Source organism: Coloeus monedula, assembly GCF_965178545.1.
Source record: "Coloeus monedula genome assembly, chromosome: 4".
NCBI classification, from domain to species: Eukaryota; Metazoa; Chordata; class Aves; order Passeriformes; family Corvidae; genus Coloeus; species Coloeus monedula.
In genome coordinates this window covers 51,945,725-51,969,157 of record NC_138784.1, presented here as the reverse complement: position 1 = coordinate 51,969,157, position 23,433 = coordinate 51,945,725, and the positions used below count along the sequence as shown (strand labels likewise).

Here is a 23,433-nt window from a genome sequence, read left to right as displayed (position 1 = left end):
TGATTTCCTGCTGAAATGTAAAAAGAAGTACTGTCAAGCAAAGAAGATTTGTGGCTTCTTACGAAACATCTTTCATTACAGAAAATCTTCTCTCAGTTCTGATGCAATGTGATGAACAACTGAATAATGAAACTGCATTCCAAAAGCCTTCTTGAAGTTAGCAGTGAATGATGGATTGCCCAAACTGAGCAATATTAGGGGTTTAAATAGCAATACCAGAGTTTGAAGGGAAAATAGGACGACTAGAGAAGTTTTCTGTAACATTGTTTACAGTGTCTGTGGAGAAGTTGCTAATTTAAACAATCTGTACTAAAGTGCTACACATTTTATTAATAAATTATATCATAGCTGTGTGCTGTGATAGTGCTTCGGAAAGAAGAGTATTGGCATGTCTCTTTTACAGCCTGTTTTTAAAAGAAATAAATTTGTTATAGACAGGTACAGTAGAGGCTTTCAAGGGGAACATTTATACATTACAAAGAGTTCAAAGAATAATCAGAGACTGGAAAATGCAAGCAATCCAACCTCTGATTAGTTTTATTAGCAAAAAACCATCTTAAATATTTGTAGGTACATTCTGGGATATCAGAAAGTTGTTAATAGGATGTTTTTGTGTATTAGAATGCAAGATTCATGGATAGTAGTTAAAAAAGGACAAATTCAGGCTAAAAATAAACAAGATTAATTGTCAGAGCAATTAACTACTGGAATGATTTCACCAAGGCAACACTGATACTAGCAATTTTAGAGTAAAGACTGACCATTTTTCTAGACAATACATTCTCCGATTCAGCGAGGACTTAAGGAGTCTTGTGGCCTGTGTTGCAGGAGAAGGTAGCAAGGAATATCCTGAAGCAATCCTTCCTGACACTGTATGGCATGATTCTCTGAGCCCTTTTCCTTTTCAGCACCTAATGGAGAGAAACTGAAGTAAGAATGGAAGCAGCTCCATGGAAGAGATGAAGAAGAGAGAGGAGAGTTTGAGTGTAATGAACTGAATCCAGCAAGAATGGAATACAAAAAGGACTGAAAAAATGTACCAGGGAAATTACTGAGGATAGAGTGGGTATTAATGAAATGGGGAATATCATGGTCAAATGAATCATCTGTGGAAAGGTTTAGTTGAGTATTTAAAACTGGATTATTGGGGAGTATTTTTGATACTTAACTGGTAAACACCTGAGTCTCAGCTCATGACCCTCAGTTTCCATCAACAGGGAGAAATAAGCACTCCAAAGGTGAGATTCGTCTGACCTAGTTAAGACACCTGTCTTAGGACAAGATTATTGTCTGTATGAGTTCAGATGCAGCTGTCTAAATATTAGGCCCCTGTATTATGACAGCCAAATTCCCTTTTACTGTTAGGAGATCAAAAGGAAAGATGGTGATGGACCAGTGAAGAGGCACTAGAGCTAAGGGGCAGCTGAAGTTAAAAAGCTAAGGGAAAGGAGAGGACTGCACTTGTAGTTCATCACTACACTGCTCTGTAGTCCCTAGGGAATCTGTACTCAGAGAGGTAAATCACAGATTTATGCATAAAGGACTTTGTACCAAGAGGGCTGTATTTCTGTACTGCCTTTATTGCAGCTCCTACTCAGACATCAGGAATGCTGTATCAGTAGCTATTGATAGTATGGAGATAGAGCAGGATTAGGATTAGCAAAGGAAGGGGACAGGCTGGGGATTAGTAAATAGGCCAGAATCAAAGTGTAAGGGTTCTGTACCCCGTAAAGGCTTCAGAGGGCCCTTAAGATAACAGTGTGCTGTACCGCAAGTCCAGAACTTCTCCAGCCTGAACCAGTCTTGCTCTCTTTTGGTGTATGTATTTTTTTGCCTTTGCTCTGTACCAGGATAGATTGAGAAAGCAGCAATGGTGCCAGGAGAAAGCAAAACTGAGGAAAGCAAAGGAGCTGGAGCACTGCTTGCCCCAGCTATCAAATTGTTGTAGGAATAGAACAGTAGCTCACAGGATTTGAGCAACCATGTGATTTTAGAAGGCTCCATGAAAAAACACAAAAATTCCTTTCCTTCCTTCTCACTGAGCCTGGTTCTTGCTTACACTTTTAGTTATTCCTCAAAAAAAAAAAAAAAAAAAAAGGAAGTGTAGTCTTCTAGCTAGATTTATTTACTTTCGTTCTAAAGGAGACATTGTTTGGCAATTTTATTTTTCAACAGGAAATGGTAAATGTGCTGATTTGTTTAATGAGGTTGAGATTCCCTGTAGGAGTCCAAATTCCTTTTTTGTTTTACTCTCTGTAGAACTGAATGTCTTATGTAGATAAAATCTCAATAAAGATAAACCATTCAAGCAGATGTGAGTAAAGAGCTGAGAATTTCTGGGCTACTGTAGACAAAAATGCCTCACAGAGTCAGTGGTACTTCATGCTCCTTAACAGTGGTGTGGGGCCTTAATTTTTGATCTTGTGCGCATACTGGAAGAAACAGTAGGAAGAGAAGTTCGGATTTTGAAGTAAAACAATGTAATTTTATTTTTGAATATTGGGCCTCTGAATGATACGCAGCATAAGCACTTGAGCACACTTTCTTCTGACCTCAATAAAAGTCCTGAATACTAAATATTTGTGAAAATTAGGACAGTGTCCAAATGTTCATGTAAGAACATTTCTTCTGTTATCTACTTTTGAAACAGTTGCCATGTTGTGTATTGATAAAATCACATTGATCTATTAAAAGAGATTTCTCTTGTTTGTGGGATTTTTGGTGGGTTTTTTTTTGGTTGGCTTTTTGTTGTTGTTTTGTTTTTATTTATTTTAGTTGTTGTTCTGCAGTGTTCTGTTTAATCAAAGACTGGTTAAGACAGCTGAGGAATTTGTAGCAGTCAGAACTCACCTGTGGCCTTAGAGCCCAAGATTTGCTTCCTTGGAAGATCTGTCATTTCTTAACACTGCACTGGAACACAGTGAAACGCCATTAGATGTGAAAGATCCTGGAGAATTTATCTTGCCATTCTACTTTAGAAAAAGTAGTCTTATATATGACTGTAGTAATTGCATTGTTCTCAAGTTTCTGTTGCTATAGAAATTTGAGACTGCCAGAGAGCCAAGATTTCACCCACATGGATTCTGAAGCTAATGATGACTGTGGATCAGGTCAGGTAAATTAAATGACCAGGAATCAACGAAGGTTACAGATAAATGGGCAGTGTGTCTGTGTGAGGGAATGCTAAGTTTTATATGACTGTACACTTATCCCAAGATAGCTCTCAACTTGTTTGACTTAACCCCTCCTCCCCCTCCCCCCATTTTCTTATTCTGAGGCTTCAGTTTTACACTTGATTTGGTTTATAATGGTACAGAGGTGTGTTGCAAAGAGCAAGATTAATATCAGAAGCATAACAAAGTTAGTGCAGGAATTATCCATTGTATTAATCAACAAATGCTTGTTTTGAACTCAGCTGTGACCAGCTTCATAGGCTTCATACTGACAAACCCTTATTCAATGGTTTAAAAGGAAGAATTCCCACCCCCTCCCCAAAGTATTTCCACTCTTGATTATCTCTGTGGGAATGAGGTTTTGTTTAGATTAACAGTTCTGTCTATTCCCAAGAAGTTTGTGAAAAGGGAAAATACTTTTTGTTGTTGCAGTAAATTGGGTTATAAGGATAGTTCTCCCTCAGCTGTCATGAAGACAATTGACAAATGTCTAATGCAAGCCCAGAGAAAATACATCACACCATAATATCCTCAACAACCCCCCAAAAAGTAATTTTTTGGTTAAGAAGAACAACTCAGAAAAAAAAATAACACAAAGATTGAAGGTCTGATTTTACTAGTTTCATTTCTCTAAGCTCAAGAAATGCACAGAGAGTAAAACATTATGCTTACTCTGAAAAAATGCTGTCATTTTCCTCTTTGTGGCACTTTTGAAAGTATTTTGTCTGGACTAACTGGGAATGGAAAATCTTAGAACTGGAACTGTATTTTGGTAGTGATTAATAACTCACTAAATAATTTTAGTATCTAGATGAACTATTTTGAACCAAAGAATATGCTTTTGATCCTGAAAGGGAACAAAGTTTTATTCCACATGTGCTTTAACCAGTTCTCCAATTTTTAGAGAATTGCATTTGCTACAACACCTGTTGCTGTGTTATAATGATATTCCCAACTGATATGGATCCATATTAGTCTGAGAGAAAGCCTCATGTACATTCTTTCCAAATGATAAGCTCAGGCATTTGCAATCTGTGGAAAGTTAGTGCAAATACTGTGCTCTACTTCCTTCTTCACAGTAAGATTTTGAAGTTCTGGTTTTAGTCCCTCATGTCAGATCAGGATATGCATCAAAAAAAGGAGTCTCACGTCTCTGTTGTGATGTGTAGGATGAAGTGTTGAAGAGATACGAACAGAAGTGAGATATCTGGATATGTAAAGTAACACCATCTAGTGTGATGAAGAGGGTTCTCTAGTCTCCCTATTATTTGTTTTTTAAATTTTTGTGGGCCTCAAAAGTAGTTTTTAGGGAAAGGGGGAAAGAAGAGCAGCAAGGAGCCTTTATAGATGTTTCAGGTGCAACACAGGATAAGACAGAGTTTTCTTGGAAATTTAATGTAGCAGAAGATGAGAGTTTGATAATCTATGAAAGACCTAGAAGGAATGATGGTGGAGGTGGTAAGACACAGTGGTAAGACCACTGCCTTCCTGTGCTGCTTGCTGACATGGTGACATGAACAGCTGTTTCTAAACCTGGTTGAGCTTACTTACAGGACTGCTGTAACTGAGTCCAGCTCCCTCATAAAACTTGTGTCATCACACCTTGTTTTCTGGCTGTCCCCGTGTGTAGCACATGATGGTTGGACCTGCATGTGTTAATTTCTGGTAGTTCTAGCTCTTCATTGCCACTTGTTTCTGGGTTTGGCTTTTCATTCCCTTTAGTCACTGTCTTTGCTCTGAGCCACATCAGATTGCCTATTCCACAACTGCTCCCTGCTTTGTGTGCTGGGAGTTCTCCTGGAAGCCAGGGAAGAAAGAGAAGACCTAGGAAAGGAGTGGGGAAATGGGAAGGTGGGGAGAAAAGGGAAGCAGACCTCATGTCATTTTTTTCCTTACAGCACATTGCCCTTCACAGTTTCCATGCAATACAGACTGGCTCTTTTTGTGGACTGTATTCCAGAGAAGGATTTTTCAAATGGTCTGTTAATAAACCCTTGATTGAGTCGTGAAAGTCTGTTGCAGCTCTCTAAACCTGGCAAAATTGGGGTTTTGTAGTGTGTGTGGTGGACAGCCTGGTAGGATCACATGCTGGTGATGGTCCTGCACATGGCAGAGGCTGAGAAGGACAGTGGTGAGGGCCTGATCCTGCCCATGGCACTAGTTGGAGAGGAGTGGACTAAAATGGGCCAGGTCTATATCATACCGAGGGTTCTATGTTTTAACATTTACAGGAATTTCTCTTGGCCAAGCAAAACAAAACAAAAGGGAAACCAAAACAAATGGAATGTTTTCAGTGGGTGTCAATGGACTAGTTCCCCTGATGTCAGGGGAGGAGCTGATGAATAAAGCCGCAAAATCTGAAGGATGTGTGCTTGACTTCTCTGCGTGCTGCACACATCTGTGTGCCCAATGTCAACTGAGACGTGCCTGACACCATATTTTATGGATTAAAGATTAGTGATACCAGGCTATAGGTACAAAAACCCCTGGTGAAATATGAGTCCTTAGGGTAGAAGGGAATCTGAGGCAATTGGCATAGAGATCGTAATCTTTCTTTTCCTGCTGCAGGATATGCAGCCTTAACTTCAGGGTCTCTTTTGTAGTTTAAGGCAGTCTATATTAAAAGCTGACAATAAATGTACATTAATCTAGTGTAGAGGGCCAAGTATGATGCTAGATAGAGTGGGAGGGCTATATAGGCTTTTGGGAAAAGGGAGACAAATCAGTATTTAGTTTACCTGAAAAGGAACCCTGGATGTAGGTACAGACTGAGGAATGAAATGCTGGAAAGCAGCACCACAGAAAGGGACCTGGGGGTCCGGTGGATGGCAAGTTGAACATGAGTCAGCAGTGCCTTGGCAGCCAGGAGGGCCAACCCTGTCCTGGGGGCATCAGGCACAGCATGGCCAGTCAGGCAAGGGAGGGGATTGTCCCACTCTGCTCTGCACTGGGGTGGCCTCACCTCGAGTGCTGGGGGCAGTTTTGGGTGCCATAATACAAGGAAGATATAAAGCTATGAGAGAGTGTCCAAAGCAGGGCCACAAAGATGGTGACAGATCTGGAGGGGAAGCCGTACGAGCAGTGGCCAAGGGCACTTGGTCTGTTCAGCCTGGAGGAGACTGAGGGGAAACCTCGTTGTAGTCTTCAATATCGTTACAAGGGAAAGTGGAGGGGCAGGTGCTGATCTCTTTTCTCTTGTGATCAGTGACAGGACTCGAGGAAACAGCATGGAAGCTGAGCCAGGGGAGGTTTAGGTTTAGGAAAAGATTTTTCACCCAGAAAGTGGTTGGGCACTAGAACGGGCTCCCCAGGGAAGTGGCCACAGCACCAAGCCTGACAGAGTTCAAGAAGCATTTGGACAATGCCCTCGGGCACATGGTGTGACCCTTGGGGTTGTTCTGTGTAGTGCCAGGAGTTTGACTCTGATGATCCTTGTGGGTCCCTTCTAATTCAGCCTATTCTGTGATTCTAATAAAAAGCCTTGATAGATATGCAGAATTTTTTAATCTGTTTTAGTGCATATATAAAGATTGTAGTTTGGGTTGAAAAAGACCTTAAAGATTACCTAGTTGCACCCTCCCCCCTCTTCGCCTACCCCTGAGATGGTCAGGGATACTTTCCACTAGAGCAGGTTGTTCAAAGCCCCAACCAGCCTGGCCTTCAGCACTTCCAGGGATGGGGCATTCACAGCTTCTCTAACCTGTTCTGTTGTCTCACCACCCTCGCAGTAAAGAATTTCTTCCTAATATCTAATCAAAACCTATCCTCTTTCAGTTTAAAGCCATTCTCCCTTTTCCTGTCACTCCATGCCCTTGTAAAAAGTCCCTCTCCAGCTTTCTTGTAGGCCCATTTAGTTACTGGAAGTATGCTGTAAGCTCTATTTGGAGTCTTCTCCAGGCTGAGCAACTCCTCTTTGAACCTAGATAACATCTGAAAAAACCAGAGATGTTTAAGTGTAGCTGTTTTGAAACAAAATGGTTTAGAACCTGAGAATTACTGTCAATGTAGAACTTGATTTATTTTGGTTAATTCAGTCAGTTAAATCTACTAAGTAGATTTTATGGTTTTATGAGGTTTTATGAATAATACAAATGTAAACATGATGTAAGACTGTCTTTGCCTGAAAGTTATATTCGCCAGTGGTAAGCCTCGGGACTTCAGGCATATAGAATGTGGCATTAATTTATCGGTCCTTTCCCGTTAGCACTAGGAAATAGTGAAATAAAGAATTATGTGATTCTGTGTGATGCTCTGAGCACAGCGGTGCACTAGATGGCACTGTTGGTTTTAATTTTACTGCAACCTCTTCCCGGGAGCTTGTCTTAATTAGCTTCTTTTGAAAACAAACATGCTGTTTCAACAGAGGGTCAGTGTACATTGTTCTGGGCTGCTGCTTTTATATTTATAGTCATGTAATCAATATGTTGGAAGGGTAATTAATTTTTAACTTCAAGCCAATTGTAGATCAAATGCCACTAGAGTTACTGGGTGGAGACAGTTTAATTTCCTTTGAAGCAATGATACTGATTAGCTGTAAAGGGTTTGCAGTGAGTTGCTAGAGATCCAGAAGACATTTTGCTTTGAAATACTGGTGTTAACTTTAAAGTAACACCATTACTCTGATATAGATTAATGAGTTCTGGCATAATTCTGATAAAGTTCCACTCATGTACTTGCTATATTTTGTCCTGTCAATTCCTATTTCAAAGCAGCTTTATTTGCTTTAACTGTTCCATTCCTATCAAAGGAATGGCACAAAGTAAGCATTAAGTTGATCAAACTGACTTTCTGCTTTTTATCTCTGTTGTCTCATTATCTGTCTTTGGGGACTCTAGAGGCCCATGGCTAAGGATGAGATGTGACCATCTGTACTACAGCATACAGGAAGGATGGCATGAGAAGCTGGGGTATTTTTTTAAATCTCTCCAACCCATGCTTGTTGGATATGCTGGTGTCCTGGCCTCCCATCCCTTTCTTCTATTGTCTAGGGCAGCTCTGTCTGTCTCTCAGATTCCTTACTTGGAGATACTTGCTAGCTCAATACCTCCAGTGCTTTCAGCCCATCCCCCTGATGTGTCCTTGTACTCTGAGCTAACCTCCCTTGATCATATTTTCATCTGTTCTCTCTTTTTCATCTTCTTCTTTGTCTCTGTTCTTCAACATTCAAGCAAACTGGAATCTCCGTGCTTAGCTCTCTATCCCTGTCTTACAACTTTAACATCTTCCTCCTCCTTTTTGCAATCAATAAATGAGCCATTTTCGTGGATGGGCTACTGCTCACTTCTCTGTCTGTCTGGATTCTTTCTGATCTTGTGTCTTTGCTTTCCGTTACATAAAAATTTCTCTGCAGGCTCTAACTATCTACTCTTGGGCAAGTCTCAGAGCCCCTCTGCTGTCCTCATCTTTGTTGATCTCTTGGCTGACTTTTGATACTTTGATCATTTAATTGGATTTCATGCTGAGTAAAACCATGGGCAGTGGTTTAATCTGAAATTAAACTTTTGTTTAGTCTAACATTAAAAAAATAAGGTCAATTTCAAAACAAAAAATTTTTCCCTTTCTCTTAAAAAAACCAGCCTGTTGTATTTTTATGTTTAGACTATTAAATGAATTCAGTCTGGCCGGAGCAAATATTTCTGTCCTTTCGAGTCATACTTTTGAGTAAATCTTATCAATTAATGGAACTATGTTACTAAGCTGTGCTACAAATGTTTCTAATTTCTGCTGGAACCAAGAACAGCTCTCAGTATAGGTGGACAAAGCCATTAGATACTGATACTTGTCAGAATTTTAACCTTTTCAGGAAGACAAAACATCATAATTAGGATAATAATCAGCAGAGGTTAGGGTCCATGCCATTACATTTTCTGTCAGAAATTAATATTGTGACTAATAAAGACAGGACTGCAGTTACTGCAGCAGACTGTTCTGTAGACTGTAGCCTACAGTTGTTTGTAAGATATTAGATTAAGATCATGAAATTTATTCTAGTTTTGAGACAAACTAGAGATGGATATATGCAGCATACAAGAAGACTGAAAACTCAATTATCATAACCACAAGAAATGAAAAGAAAAATCTGTGCTGTCTTCCTGTCTGCCGGTTCTATAGGATCCATTTTTCCAGTGATCTTAGTCACAGTGCTTCAGAGTAGTACTTTTGTCAAATCTGACCATTCTGGGTAGTGGTGGGGTGGCAGAGTAACATATCCCAATGTATTTACAGTAGAGGGAGCTGGTGTTCAATGTGTGTGCCTGTGAGTTTTAACTGCTATGCCAGTCTTTGTACAGAATATGCCATTACCAGTGTGTGTGTAAGCACTGCTGAAGAAACAACTTCTCTCAGGGGTTTGAGTGGGACACCTCTTCATCCCTTACCCACTGGCTGCAGTCTGACAGAGCTCTCTGTCAGGGTCAGTGGCCTCAGAGCACTTGTCAGAAGGAGACACCTCCTGGGGCCCTTGGGCATTTTTGCATGCATCAGGTTTGACATGAGGGAGAGACTGGCAGGAATGTTGGTGTAACATTGCAAACGTGGAGCGTAAGTGAGCCTCCTCCCTTACCTACCCAAGTCTGATGTTTCCATCTTTCCAAATATCATAACTTCCTATTGCACTGTGAACAATGTCTGTATTGTGCCCTTAGCTTTGCTCTGCTTCCTGAATCTGCCCTGTTTTCTGCCTAACCCATCCATGAATAAGTGCTCAAGAAATTCCTTTTTGGCCAGCTCCCTTTTCGGAAGTCAGAGATCACTCATTCTTTGGTATTGCCTGGCTGGATTATGCAGGTTATTCAAAGTTAATGATGAAAGTTAATTAAAATAGAGACAAAGGAAGTGTGAAACCACTGAATACATATATATTCAAAAATATGTATTATGTAAAATGAATGTAATATTCTTTTAAGTGAATTTTATTAGTTAATGCAGGCTAAGGGATTGAAGGATTAGGGTTCCAACTAACTTGAGCTTGTGCTCCTGGCTTTGCTGTAGCTCTTTGGTTAAAAGTTTTCCTCTTGAGGCAGCTTTCCTGACTGCAGTGGTTCAACTAAGGTAATCACAAAAGAATGAGTTAGGGGAGGGACATCACCTGAAGACAAAAGTAGGATATAGACTTATAAAAAAGAGGACTCAGTGTATTGCAGACCCATCTAACTTGTATGACCAGAAAGATCCTCAAGCAAGTTATTTATTTGCCTTGTTAGCACCTAGAGCCACATTTCTCAATCTGTTTGTGGAAAAAACCTCTAAGCACATAATGTGCTCTAGTACGTTGTTTGTCCAGACAAACATTATTGGTGACTTAATTTAGCTATGAACAACACAACTGCTGACCTAATCACTCTATAAAGTGGTACATTTTGAGAATACCAAGTTTATCCTTGGCACCACACTTTAGAAAGAAGGAAATAAAGATAGACTGGGAAGAACCAGCAAGAAGAAATGTAATATGTTAAGAAAATAAAGGCTACAACTAACAGTTGAAAAGAGCTTTTTATCTGAGAAAAGATGAGATTAAGATGGGACATCTTTGCTTAAATTTTTTCTATAAATAACCTGACAGTTTTTGTTGGCTATGTAGCCAGTGTTGGGGCAAAAGGAAGGATATGGGTCTCATATCAAGTGAGAAAGATTTAGAAAAGAAATCCAGGGGAACTTTTTGCGCTATACAAATATTGAAACCTTGAAATCCTTGTAGCTTGTACAAGTGGGTTTGTTAAAAGAACACCTTAGACAAATGTTTGCCAAGGCAGCTTAAGTGTGTTCTCCCTATCTTAGTGACCTGGGTTGGACTAAATATCTCCTGACATGTCTTCCAGCCCTGTATTGCTGTGCAAGTGGTTTGAAATGCATTTATGAAAAGCACTCTCTCCAAACTAGGTAGTAGAATTCATTAAAATAAAGGAAAACTCGTATCTCCAAAATTGGTTCTTTCTGCTAATTCTCTGGTCAGCTTTCCTCCTCAGGCCTTGGCACTAGGCATTATCATAGCAGGCTGAAGTTTTCATTAGCTGTTTAAACAGAGGAATGTTTGATTAGAAGGAAAGAAGGAGGCTTTTTTGATGACATTTCTACAATTTTCAGTATTTCCTAATCACAAATAATTGTGCTATCAATTTCCTCAACCAGTCTTCCTTAGAGTGATTGATTTTTGAGCTGTATGCTGTAGACTGCATTACTGATTAATACCTTCACGTTGAACAATGTACTGATGTTAGCTGATCACAGAGGTAGGATGGATTTGATGCTTTTTCAACAGCCTTTTATCAGTTTTCCCTTGTCTTGAGTTAAAAATTATTGTAGACTGAGAAACATCTCTCAGATTCTCTAAGAGTAGCTTAGCTTTGTGGGAAAATGTGATATATATGCAATCTGTACCTAAAGAAAACCCACTGCACAATGTGTCTGCATTTGTGGATACCTTTCACGTACATGAAAAGCACGACACTGGCATTGCAAAACATAGATAAGCCAAAGCCCTCCTTGTTCAGATCCCCTGTATCTGACAGCTTACTGCTCAGTTCTGCTTTATTACTGAACAGAATTTCCCTTGCAACTGTGCAAATCTGTCACTTTATGCTTAGATATTTGGAACTTGCAGTACATCTGGGAAGTGAAAAAATGCTGGGAAGCATTTCAGATCTTGCAGTTGAGCACTTCAAACAGATGGCTTTTTTCCAGAGAGAGCTCTTCCAGCTTTTAAAATTACTCCTCATAAAATTTGACCTAGCTACTTAGGGGTAGTAGTAAGAGTGGTGGGGAACAGTGGCATTAAACTTGTAGAAAATAGTGTTGGGTACCTTGAGCAGTAAAATCCTTTGATCTTCTTGCAGTCTCTAGTTTCTTGATGGTGGCTGAATGTAGGAATAATGGACAAAGTTTCTATATTCTCATTCAGGTGGTAAAGGAAGTTTGGTGGGTTGGGTTTTGTTGTGTTTTTTTCCCACTGTAATGAGATCTTGTTGATTTGAATTCAGGTTGAAAATACCAGAGTGTTGTTCCTGTATGTTGTACTTTATGAATGAGTCATGAGTCTGTTTTATACTCTCTGCTTGGCAGACTAGAGCAGAAGCACAGTGTGAAAAATATGATCTAAACCAAGCATTTCATTAAGCAAAGACATTTGTTATTGGCTTTTCAGTATGGGCCATTAACCTTTGTGGACACTACTTTCCCTGCATCGAAGTTACTATTTTGACACTGTTCACCATTTTATGCAGTAAAATATACAACTACATAAATTTTAATGCAGTCATGGTAAGTACTATAAGGACTTTGGAGTGAGGGGACTTGGGAGAAGTGCTGTGTCAATAATGATTTGTTCAGCACAGTAGTAATGATATAAACATATTGTTCATCACTGTCCAGACCTTATTTTGCTATTTAGGATTGTCTACAGAGAATAATATTGTGTAGGTATTTGTACACAGAACCTCCATGTGATGATGCCTTCCTGGTAGTGTTTGAAGATACTAGAGACAGGAACCAGGACACAGTGTTTGGTAAATAAGTTTTGGCAGACAAAAGAACCCTCCAGTACTGCAGAGAAATGCAGTTTCTGCTAAATAACCCAAAATCAATTTCCCTTGACTCAAACTCAGCTTTCAGAAGAAACAAAACCTATTTCAAGGTGCTCAGAATGGCTAGTAGAAAAGAATTCCCTTCATTTATCCAAATGGATTGGCAGATGCATTTTGACTGTCCTAGACATATGACATAGACTTAAACACATTTTAAAATAACTTACTTTGTATTTTTGTGACGGTCTTAAGAAAACCCTGCTGATACAAATTAACAGTAAGATTCCTAGAAAACATATTTTATCATGGTTATTACAGATGTACAGGGTTTTTTTTTTTTGAGTAAACTTAATATTCATAAAAAGAAGTATAAATAGTTCTGACTTAGATGTCCTTTGTTTACCTGCACTTCATACAGCAGCCCAGGCTACACCTTTCAATGAGGCGAGTTTGTTTCCATCACTTCAGTGACATGATTCATGGGAACTGCATGGGCATGACAATTTTTTACCCTCTTCCCATCTGATTCAGAGCTACTGTTCGAAAGTTCTGACAATAGCTGCAACAAGCTGGTGCTTAAAGGTATATGGAGGACACAGCAGTGCTGAAGCATTTTTACAATTATTGAGCTATTGACCCTTGAGGGAAACGTTTCAATGCCGTTGCAGTTCTTGTGGCCAGGTGGCAGATATATCACGTAGGCATGGCTAGTGATTTAATAGACCAGGTAATTTCAATAGATACATTTCCAGTAACTGAGGGTGAATGAAAAAGCTATCAATTTAATTACATTTCTCTACAAAATGAAAAAGTTACATGGTGAAAGTGTTTTTAACTTCTGACGATGGTTGTCGTTCCTGTAACAGTCTTCTAAGGTTTGCTTAAAGAAACTGATAACATGCAATTGGAGTTGGATGTGACTCACTCCTTTTTATGTTCCACTTGCTGACGAGGGTGTACGTGTTGTCACATCTTCCCATGTGTTTGCCATCAATTCTCTGCCATGAGCTCCAACAGGCTGCAGCTCCGCTCTCTTTCTTAAATTGCCTTTATTTTATATTGAGCCACACAAGATAGAGAATATTCCACTGTTGTCTGGAGGCCTTTTTTCCTTCCTAATTAAATTTCAAACTCTATTTTTAGCATTTGCGTTCGGTTTTGTCACACTTGTAAAGCATGCCAACTGCCCCAGTGAGCTGCAGCCTCCTGGCAGCTGAGGTGTCCATGTTTGGTCATGCACCCTGAAGTTTTTGGCAATAACGTTTTTCACATCCTAAAGGAGGATATTCAACTGTCATTTGTGCCAGAGAGGGTCTCAATGTGCACTTGGTAATTAGAACCTGGCAAGTGTTAATGCATGGTGTTTGTAGAAATGCACAGAGCCTCAGAGGCCCAAGCAAGGATGACTTCCCTGTTAAGTTGTCATAATGAATGTAAGAAAATGTTCGTCAGATACTAATGAACCTCCAAACAGAGCTGGGCTGCATCAAAGTACTTACTGCTGAAACAGAAAAGCACATGGACACCAGAGGCTCTCCCTGGGCTGAATATTGCAGGGTTGTACCTTCTGCTGAGGGTCTCTCCCCAGGCATTTTGTGTAGGGAGGAGGCTGCTGGCTCTTGAAAGGAAAGCACCAAAATTAATAGTAACAGCAGCCAGGGAAGCAGATTCTTACAAAACGGAAATCTTTTCTCTTCTGTCCCCCAGGAGGTCATGGAGTGGCTACAAGTGCTTAACCTTAATCAGGAAGACTCCTTTGGTATCCTCCCTGGAAGTGATTGCACCTGTAGTGTTAGCAGGTGGATGAGGATTGCAAAAGGCAAATTCAGGTTTAGTGTCAGAGCACAGTTTTGGGGTGAGAGGCTGATTTCCACTGGGCTGGTGTCTGTTGAGTTGATAAAGTTGTTCTGAGTTCTCCCTGCTGTCTGTGAGATCACAATTTCTTGTAAATGTTTTTACTAATCAGTTTGGCACAACCCTAGGATTTCCTGTGTCTTTCCTTCATGCTTGGAATACTCAGTTCATGACCTGTTTGTTAAAAATAATGGAAATTGGAATTTTCAGGAATAGATGTTGTGCTTAGTGAATAAAAAACCTATTAAATTTTCTATTTCCTTTGTCTGCTATGACCTTTTCCTCTGATATAGTATTATGGTTGAATCCCAGAAATGAAATTTCTGAAGGGAGAGTTTCATGTTTAGGTATAAAATTATTTTGAGGCCCTTTTGCAGTTGCTCACCTGTACTGCTTTTGCCACTGTAATTCAAATTGCAACCTCATAATTTATTTACATAAAGCATGAAGGTCTCTTCTTCATGACTGATTTTAACAACAGAGACAGAAAATTTACAATATGCAAAGCCTTAGCAACCCAATGGTACTGTGTACCATTTTCCTTTGTTTTGGAAACTTTTAATGTTGTTGGATGTATTAAAAATCTTCCTTAATAGAGGGAAATTACTCTCAATGGATTAAAAATCTTCCTAAATAAAGGCAAATGACTCTCAATGGTTGAGTTAATAGTGCACTCAAAAAAGTTGGTGTGAAACCAATAGGAAAATTTCTGTGGGGTGAGGATATCCCTCCCTATTTTTCAATCTCTTGGCTTTTATGTAGGGTATCTGTTATGCAATGTTTTGACATGGGCCCCATCCACTGTTAATATTCCTGTGGTGGGAAGCCTGCCAGTGTAGGTCAGCTGCAGATCTGCTGCAGTGTGTACCTGGTATAAACAAAATTACTAGGATGAAAAACTGAGCATGGGAAGCTTGTGATTCTGTTGACCCTTTCAAAAACACAATATATAGCATCTCTGAGGAATCATGAGAAGTAATCAGAGGAATGTGTTACAAATCTGGTATTTAAGTTCAGACCATCATTTGACTGCGTGTTACACTGGTTTAGACTGAAGACCCTGGTATTAATAGCAGACTGCACAAAAACCTTGGAGATTTTTTTACTGACTTTTCAGGGAAATCCTGAAAATTTATTGGAAAATAAATTAAATGTAAGTAACTAGAATAAAAAATGGATTGGTCTTGTGATATAGCAAAATGTTTTCATTCTTAGCTACTATTTTCAATGCCTTTTTCACAGAATAAAAGAATATTTAGGGTTAGAAGGGATTTCTGGAGATCATCTAGTCTGATCTTTTCCCTGAAATATACTTTGAGTTGAAACTGAGCATATATACTTTTGTTTAGAAGTAAATGTGTCTGGAGAAAATGTGTTTTGATGTTGCATTTTCCTGATATTTTGAAATGACAAGAGCATATAAATGCTGGTTTTAATCAGCTGATATCACAGAATTAACTAGGTTGGAGAAGACCTTTGAGATCATCAAGTCCAACCTATGACCTAACGCCACCTTTTCAACTGGACTGTGGCACTGAGTGCCACATCCAGTCTTTTTAAAAACACCTCCAGGGATGGTGATTCCACCACGTTCCTGGGCAGCCCACTCCAGTGCCCAATCACTCTCTGTGAAGAATTTTTTCTTGATGTCCCACCTAAACTTCTCCTGGCACAGCTTAAGACTGTGTCCTCTTGTCCTGTCTCTGTTTGCCTGGGAGAAGAGGCCGACCCCCACCTGGCTACAGGCTCCTTTCAGGTAGTTGTAGAGAGCAATAAGGTCTCCCCTGAGCCTCCTCTTCTCCAGGATACACAACCCCAGCTCCCTCAGCTGCTCCTCACAGGACTTGTGTTCCAGACCCTTCACCAGCCTTGTTGCCCTTCTCTGGACACCCTCCAGCATCTCAACATCCTTCCTAAACTGGGCAGCCCAGAACTGGACACAGCACTCAAGGTGCGGCCTCACCAGTGCCAAGTGCAGGAAAGGAATCACTTCCCTGGTTCTGCTACACTATTGCTGATCCAACCCAGGATGCCATTGGCTTTCTTGGCCACTTGGGCACACACTGGCTCATGTTCAGTCTGCCATCAATCAGATGTTGTGCACTGAAATATTTTTGAGTGAGTTAAGTACAAAATGTTCCCCTGAGATAAGACACAGGAGAAATAAGCTTCTAGTGTCGTCTGACATAAGAGTGGCACAGGACAGTGTGTGTTGCAGTGTTTGTGGGGTACCCAACTAAAAATACTCTTCACCAAAGGAAACTTGTGAATCCAGTGGCAGACATGTCATGTAACTGGGAGGACATATGTGGGAGAAGGGTGGGGCTGGCTCCTCTTGCTCCGAAGAACCAAGAGCTCTGTGGACTGCAATGCTTCTCTCTTCAGGTGTCACAGATACAAAAAACCTTGCAGACATGAAACACGGGATGGATGACCCTGATGGACACAGATTCAGGTACTTGAAATTTCTTGTGGGTCATGGCTGATTAGGGACTTGGATACCAAACACAAGTGCAGGCATCCTTGTTGGGCCATGCAGGTAGTCCTTATGATAGCTAAATTCCAAGCTTCAAATGCCACCCCAACTCCAAGTGCACCAAGAATTTTAAAGCTTTGTATGGGTACAGCCTGTGGTTAGGCAAGAGGCTTCCTATTCAAACAGACTATGCCACAGTTGTTGACAACAAATATTCAGCACCTTTCTCTAGTGTATTAATGGGTAGGAGGCTGATGAACTGTGTGTTTGATTTATTGGTGCACTCTGTATTTTTATGTTTCTGAGTTTTTTTCCCCCTCTCTCCCACAGTTCCACAGGTTGCTCTTCCCATGTTAGTCAGAAAAAGCATACAGACAGACTTGTCAGTTTAACAGTCAATGTGAACAGTAATTATAGCACTAGGAGCAGAAAGTATTACAATAATTCATTTTAATAACATGTTTATTAGGTCATAACAACAACTATAAACAAAAGTACCATTCAACTCTTTGCAGATATATGAACTTACTAACATCAAATCTTTACCAGAATCACATATTCTTACAGGTGTCCCAGACACAACATTAACTTTATTAAGCAAAAGTTCATAAATAGTAAAAATGTCCTCTGTTTCACATTGCAGCGTTCCTCAAGCATGTACGTACAAGTTTGGAGTAACTTTTCCAAATCTATGTGTCATAAACTTCCTTAGCTGTTTTAACAACCATAGAGATGATTTTTTTTTGCCTGCAGCAAAGCCTTTTGTCTTTGAGCAATCTACAATTAGTATCACTCTCAGCAGACATGAGAGTTCATTGCTGAAATGAAAGTGGTGATGAAACACAATACAATATTATCTGCTCATAGCTTGCCTACACACTCTGCCCTCATTATAAATCTTTCAGTTATAACACAGTCTCCCAAGAACAATATATCTCCCTTATATGAGTTCTTTATCTGCACTACCTCTCTTTGAAGATCTTAAAATGGTTGGCCTACAGCAATGGAGATATTAGACGTAGGGTGGAGTGTGTTTACAGTCAGTTCTTTTCCTTTTTAATATTTACACAGTATTTCTTAAGGTTGCTACAATTTATGAATCATGTACATTGACAAACGTTTTCTGAAATGTTCACAGTGCAGTATTTTGTGGCCTAACCAAACTTTGTAAATGTCATTAAAAATAAACTTTTTATTTTAATATAAAAATAGAATACTTTATGTGTTTACACCAACAAACCCAGTTCTATCCTATTCTAAACAAGCTATACAGTAGTATGCACAGAATTCCACAGGAACAGAAATGACATGTGATGTTTGCCCTAAAGTTACAGTACCCTTCCCTAATGAATGGAAGTTTTACTTACTATCTCTTTTCAAAACTGTTTCTCTGGTTATAACTCAGCATTAAAAGTAGGTATCATAATTCACTGGGTTGTGTGATCTAAGAAGAGAGTAAAGAGGGCCTAAAGCCATTTCTTCTTTTGATCAGTCTTCTCTGCTCTTCAGGGCTGGTATGAAGAAGTTACTGATATGCTTGCTATGGTGGTGTCTTTTTAGGTCAGGGCTGCCTGCAACACTTCTGCTCTTTACTCACCTTTGTCGGCAGCTCCACCCAAGGGTAGCTGGCAGAGCTTCCACTGCTCACCAAGTGACTCACCAGACAGCAGCCTTCAAGTTTTCATTCTCAGAGTGATTCATTCTTTATTTAAAGAAATGGAGGCTTTGCATTTTTCAGCAAGAGATCTGTTGCTATAGGCTGTTTGACTCAAAGAAATGGTTGAATGTTGGAATAATGTTGATAATAGGAATGCTTTAAGCTAGATGATTTTTCCTTTGTTTTTGTACCATCTGACTATACCAGAGAACTGGTGAGACTGACATTGAATCGGAAAATCATAGAATGGCCTGGGTTGGAAGGGACCTTGAAGATCGTCCTAGTTCCAGCCCCTCTGCTGTGGGTACATTGACGAATGTCAAACATTTCAGGGATGGGGCATTCACAACTTCCCTGGACAACCAGTTCCAGTGCATCACCACCCTCACAGTAAAGATTTTTTTTCCAATATCTAATTTAAACCTACTCTCCTTCAATTTAAACTCATTGCCCCTTGTTCTGTCACTACATGCCTTTGTAAACAGTCTTGTTCCGTCTTTCCTGTAAGTTTCCTTCAGGCCACAATTGGGTCACCCCAAAGCCTTCTCACTACCAGGCTAAACAATCCCAATTCTCCCAGCCTTTCCCCACTGAAGAGGTACTCCAACTCTCTGGTCATCATGGTTGATTTCCTTCCTGTGATGGGGCCCCAGAGCTGGATGCAGCACTCCAGGTCAGGTCTCACCAGTGTGGAGCAGTGGGGCAGAATCCCCTCCCTTGACCGGCTGGCCACGCTGCTTTTGATGCAGCCCAGGATACAATTGGCTTTCTGGGCTGGGAGGGCACTTTGCCTGCTCATGTCCAGCCTCTCATGCACCCCAAGTCCTTCTTGGCAGGGCCGCTCTGGATCTGTTCATCCCCCAGCCTGTGTTGTTACAGGGGGTTGCCCTGACCCAGCTGCAGCACCTTGCACTTGCTCCTGTTAGAACCCATGACATTCCCACCAGGCCACTTCTTGAGCTTGTCCAGGTCCCTCTGGATGGCATCCCATCCTTCAGGTGTGTCAACTGCACCACTCAGCTTGGTGTCACCTGCAAATCTGCTGAGGGTGCACTTGAGCCCTTTGTCTATGCCATTAATGAAGATATTAAATAACACTGGTCCCAGTGCAGACCCCTGAGGGACACCACTTCTCACTGATGGCCATTGGGACTCCGAGCCATTGACCACTATCCTCTGGATGTGACTGTCCAAACCATTTCTTATCCATTTAACTGTCCACCCATCAAATCCATCTCTCTCCAGTTTAGAGAGAAGGATGTTGTGGGGGACAATGTCAAAGGCTTTACAGAAGCCCAGATAAATGAGAGCTGGTAGCCCTTCCGTTGTCCACTGATGTAGCCACTCCATCCTAGAAGGCCACTAGGTTGGTCAGGCAGCACTTGCCCTTGGAGAAGCTGTGCTTCTTGAATCCTGGTGAAGGACCACCCTGTCATTCATGTACCTTCTTGGAGGACCTGTTCCATGACTTCCCAGGCACAGAGGTGGGGCTGACAGGTTGGTAGTTCCCAGGGTTGTTCTTTGTTTTCTTCTTAAAGATAGGTACACTGTTCCCCTTTTTCCAGTCACCTGGGACTTCCTCTCACTGCCATGACTTTTTGAATATCATGGAGAGTGGCTTGGCAACTGCATCAGCCAGTTCCTTCAGGACTCTGGGATACATTTCGTCCGGTCCCATAGACTTGTGCACATTCATGTTCCCTGGGCAGTCATGAACCTGATCTTTGCTTACAGTGGGAGGGGCTTTGCTCTCCCAGTCCTCATCCTGTCGTACATCCACTCAAGAGGTGTGGGAAGAGAGGTTGCCATTGAAGACTGAGGAAAAAAAGTAAAGTACCTCAGTCTTCTTCTCGTCCACCAGCATTGCTTAACAGAGGGGAAACACCTTCTTTAACCTTACTTTTCCGATTAAAGTACCTGTAGAAGCCCTTTCTGTTATTCTTTGCATCCCTTGCCAGGTTCAGTTCCAGTTTTGCCTTGGCCTTCCTCACCCACTCCCTACACAATCGTACTTTTCTATACTTATTTTACTGCACATTTCTTGATTTTGATTTCTGTTAAGACACTTACCATGAGACTGGCTATCTTGGCTGCCTAGGTTCTTAGAAACCTTGTTGATGTAGTTCAAAAATCCAAAGTTTGTCCCATGTGGGATGAAAATACATTTTAAACTCTTGTAACTCTCATTGCTTTTCTTGGCCTTTTGTGTGAAAACCATTTCTGCACTGCTCGTTATCCTAAAGTACATGCACAGTAACAGTCCTTCCAGCATATTGATTGATATTCTACTTTCATGGCATTAATGATGAATCTTTGTTCTTGGGTCTGAGCACACGTTAATGACAGTTTGTGGGAACCAGCTCTGGATGGTAGCACACCACATTTCCATTTGGTAAATTGATGCAGTTCTCCAAATACTTGGAAATTACTGTGATGGTTTATGGAATCCCGTATCCTTAAACAATATGATATCGTGTCCTTGTACTAGTGCAAGTTGGGCAACAACATAAACATGTGCAACAGTGTTCTCACAAAGACTGGGCAGTAAAAACTAGTGGACAAAGTGTTTTGCTTTTTGTTCATACAACTAAGAATGGATTTTCCTCAATTTCAGACATACCCGTCATGTGTCAACATCCATGTCTGTGTTGTCTTGTGATGATAAAAGAGAAGGATAGGGAGCAATGCACTTCACATTGACATAAGTAGCATTGACATGAACATAGTGTTCCCCAATAAAAGTGGAGAAGATTGTTGATATTTTTGAAACAAGTTCAGAAAATGCTGGACGCATCTCAGGTTTCGGATGCCAGCACTTCAGCATGACTTCATACCTGCCATTCAAATAAAAGAAGTGTTCAATTATGAAATGACATAAAAAGAAAAAAACCCCAACCCTCTCTTTCAGTCTCAATTACTATAGTACCAGAATCATCAGCAATTGCACAAGCCTTTGCAAACTGTTTACTTACAGTGGATCAGGGCAGTATTCAGGTTGCAGCAGCCTTCTTCCTTGTAGTAAGTAAACAGTTATATCAAAAGAATTTACATCAGGATAAGGTGGTGCCCCTCGTGTCATAAGTTCCCATAACAATACACCAAAGGACCACTAAGAAAACAAAGAAAAAACCCAAAAAGTTAAAGGGTTGGAGGCATTTACATTCCTGTTTTAGAAGATGGTTTGACAGATTTAAGCATTCAACTGCATGGATTTTCCTTTGAAAAGTTGTTTTACTGCATTCAGCTTTCTTTTAAGTGGGCTAATAAATGCTGTAGGGACTTGAGGAGTCACTTAAATAAGAGCCAGAGAATCTCGACTAAGTAAATTAAAGAAAATAAAAGCCCATAGGCCTGCTACTTTGCTGGTATAAATTGGCAGACCTCTTTTGAGGTTAATGGAGCTCTGCCAGTTTACATGAGCTGATGATCTGACTAACTCAGTGCAAATATGTGCTGAAGACAGTATACATGGTGAAAATTCTATGCATCACAGGTTAATCTGAATCTGGATTGAAAGGAGAGCTAAAATACAAAGCAATCCAGCCAACTGACTTCATCTTAACAATATTTTCTTCATAAATGGCCACGTAATACTTGAAATTGCTGTAGGCACCCAGTAAGTATTTATAAAGCAAATAAAGTATTTTGGAGAACTATTAACTTTTACAAGTCTCCATGTTAACCTGTTCTGTCAAGCTTTCCAGAGCCCCTCCTATAGCAGGGTTCAGCTCCAACCTAGCTTCTTGGAATGTCCTTACTTTCCCTTGGAACAGGGTTAAACCCCTAATTTTTCCCTGAGCAGTAAGATATAATCAGAACAACTTCTTGCTTTGTGATTGGGACAAATGCACTTTCTGGATGTAGAAAGAGTCTTTTATTCTTATGTGAACTAAAGCTAGATTCAAATATAAGTTTTGATTTGGAGTTTTTTCATTAATTAAATATTAGAAAGATACCTCAGGCAATATAAAAGAAATAAATAGGTGATACAAATATGGTTGTACATTACCACATCTGACTTTGTTGTGAACTTCTGAGTTTGTAAACTTTCTAAAGCCATCCATTTCACTGGCAGTTTAGCTCCTGTTTTATTGTGCACACTGTAGTATTCTTTATCATAGACATCTCTAGCAAGACCAAAATCAGCAACCTTGACAGTAAATTTTTCATCCAACCTGTGGAAATGACAAAAGGTATTATTTTCAACTGAGCAGGCCAAGATTTACCGTGATGGTGGATTATAATGACTGACTTACATTTTTGAGACTGTGACTTTGGATGGCAGTACTTTATTTTGGATCTGTGAACTAATGTTACACTGAAACAAAAAGTGCAGCAAAGTATATTTGACACCTATTTAACGCAGTGAATGAACTCAGGAAATTACCAATACTGTATTAATAATACAATTTGAATTATAGTTATTTTAGAACAATTGCTGTGTATAAAAAGATTTTTGCTAATAGCCTATGCATCCTGATTGAATGCTACATCATTTCTTCCATGGCTGCTTTTTCTTCTGTATACTTAAAACCTGCTCATCCAAGTCAGTGCATCACCTTTCCTACTTACTCTCAGTTTTCATAAAGAGGGATCCATCATTATCTCAGTGACTGCCTTTATGCAATAATGTAGTCCTGTAATTAAGGATGAGTTTGGTGTCTGTTCTGGGGGAAAATGATGGCATAACAAAAGTTCTGTTGGGATGACATCTCAGCCATACCAGAAGACCTCCCTAGCTTTGCTTCTTAGGCC

The 23,433-nt window shown here is 40.2% G+C and overlaps 1 protein-coding gene across 2 annotated transcripts in view; it reads right to left on the bottom strand.

Annotated features, from left to right (window-relative positions):
• Positions 1–21,301: 21,301 nt before the first annotated feature.
• MET (MET proto-oncogene, receptor tyrosine kinase) overlaps positions 21,302–23,433 on the bottom strand; it is a gene marked incomplete at both ends in the record, with an annotated part of 67,125 nt that continues 64,993 nt past the window's right edge. For both annotated transcript variants that reach the window (XM_082279627.1, XM_082279626.1), the window contains 3 exons: positions 21,302–21,512; positions 21,651–21,787; positions 22,688–22,853. In XM_082279627.1, the coding sequence (XP_082135753.1) occupies positions 21,302–21,512; positions 21,651–21,787; positions 22,688–22,853 (514 nt within the window). The remainder of the gene's footprint in view (positions 21,513–21,650; positions 21,788–22,687; positions 22,854–23,433) is intronic.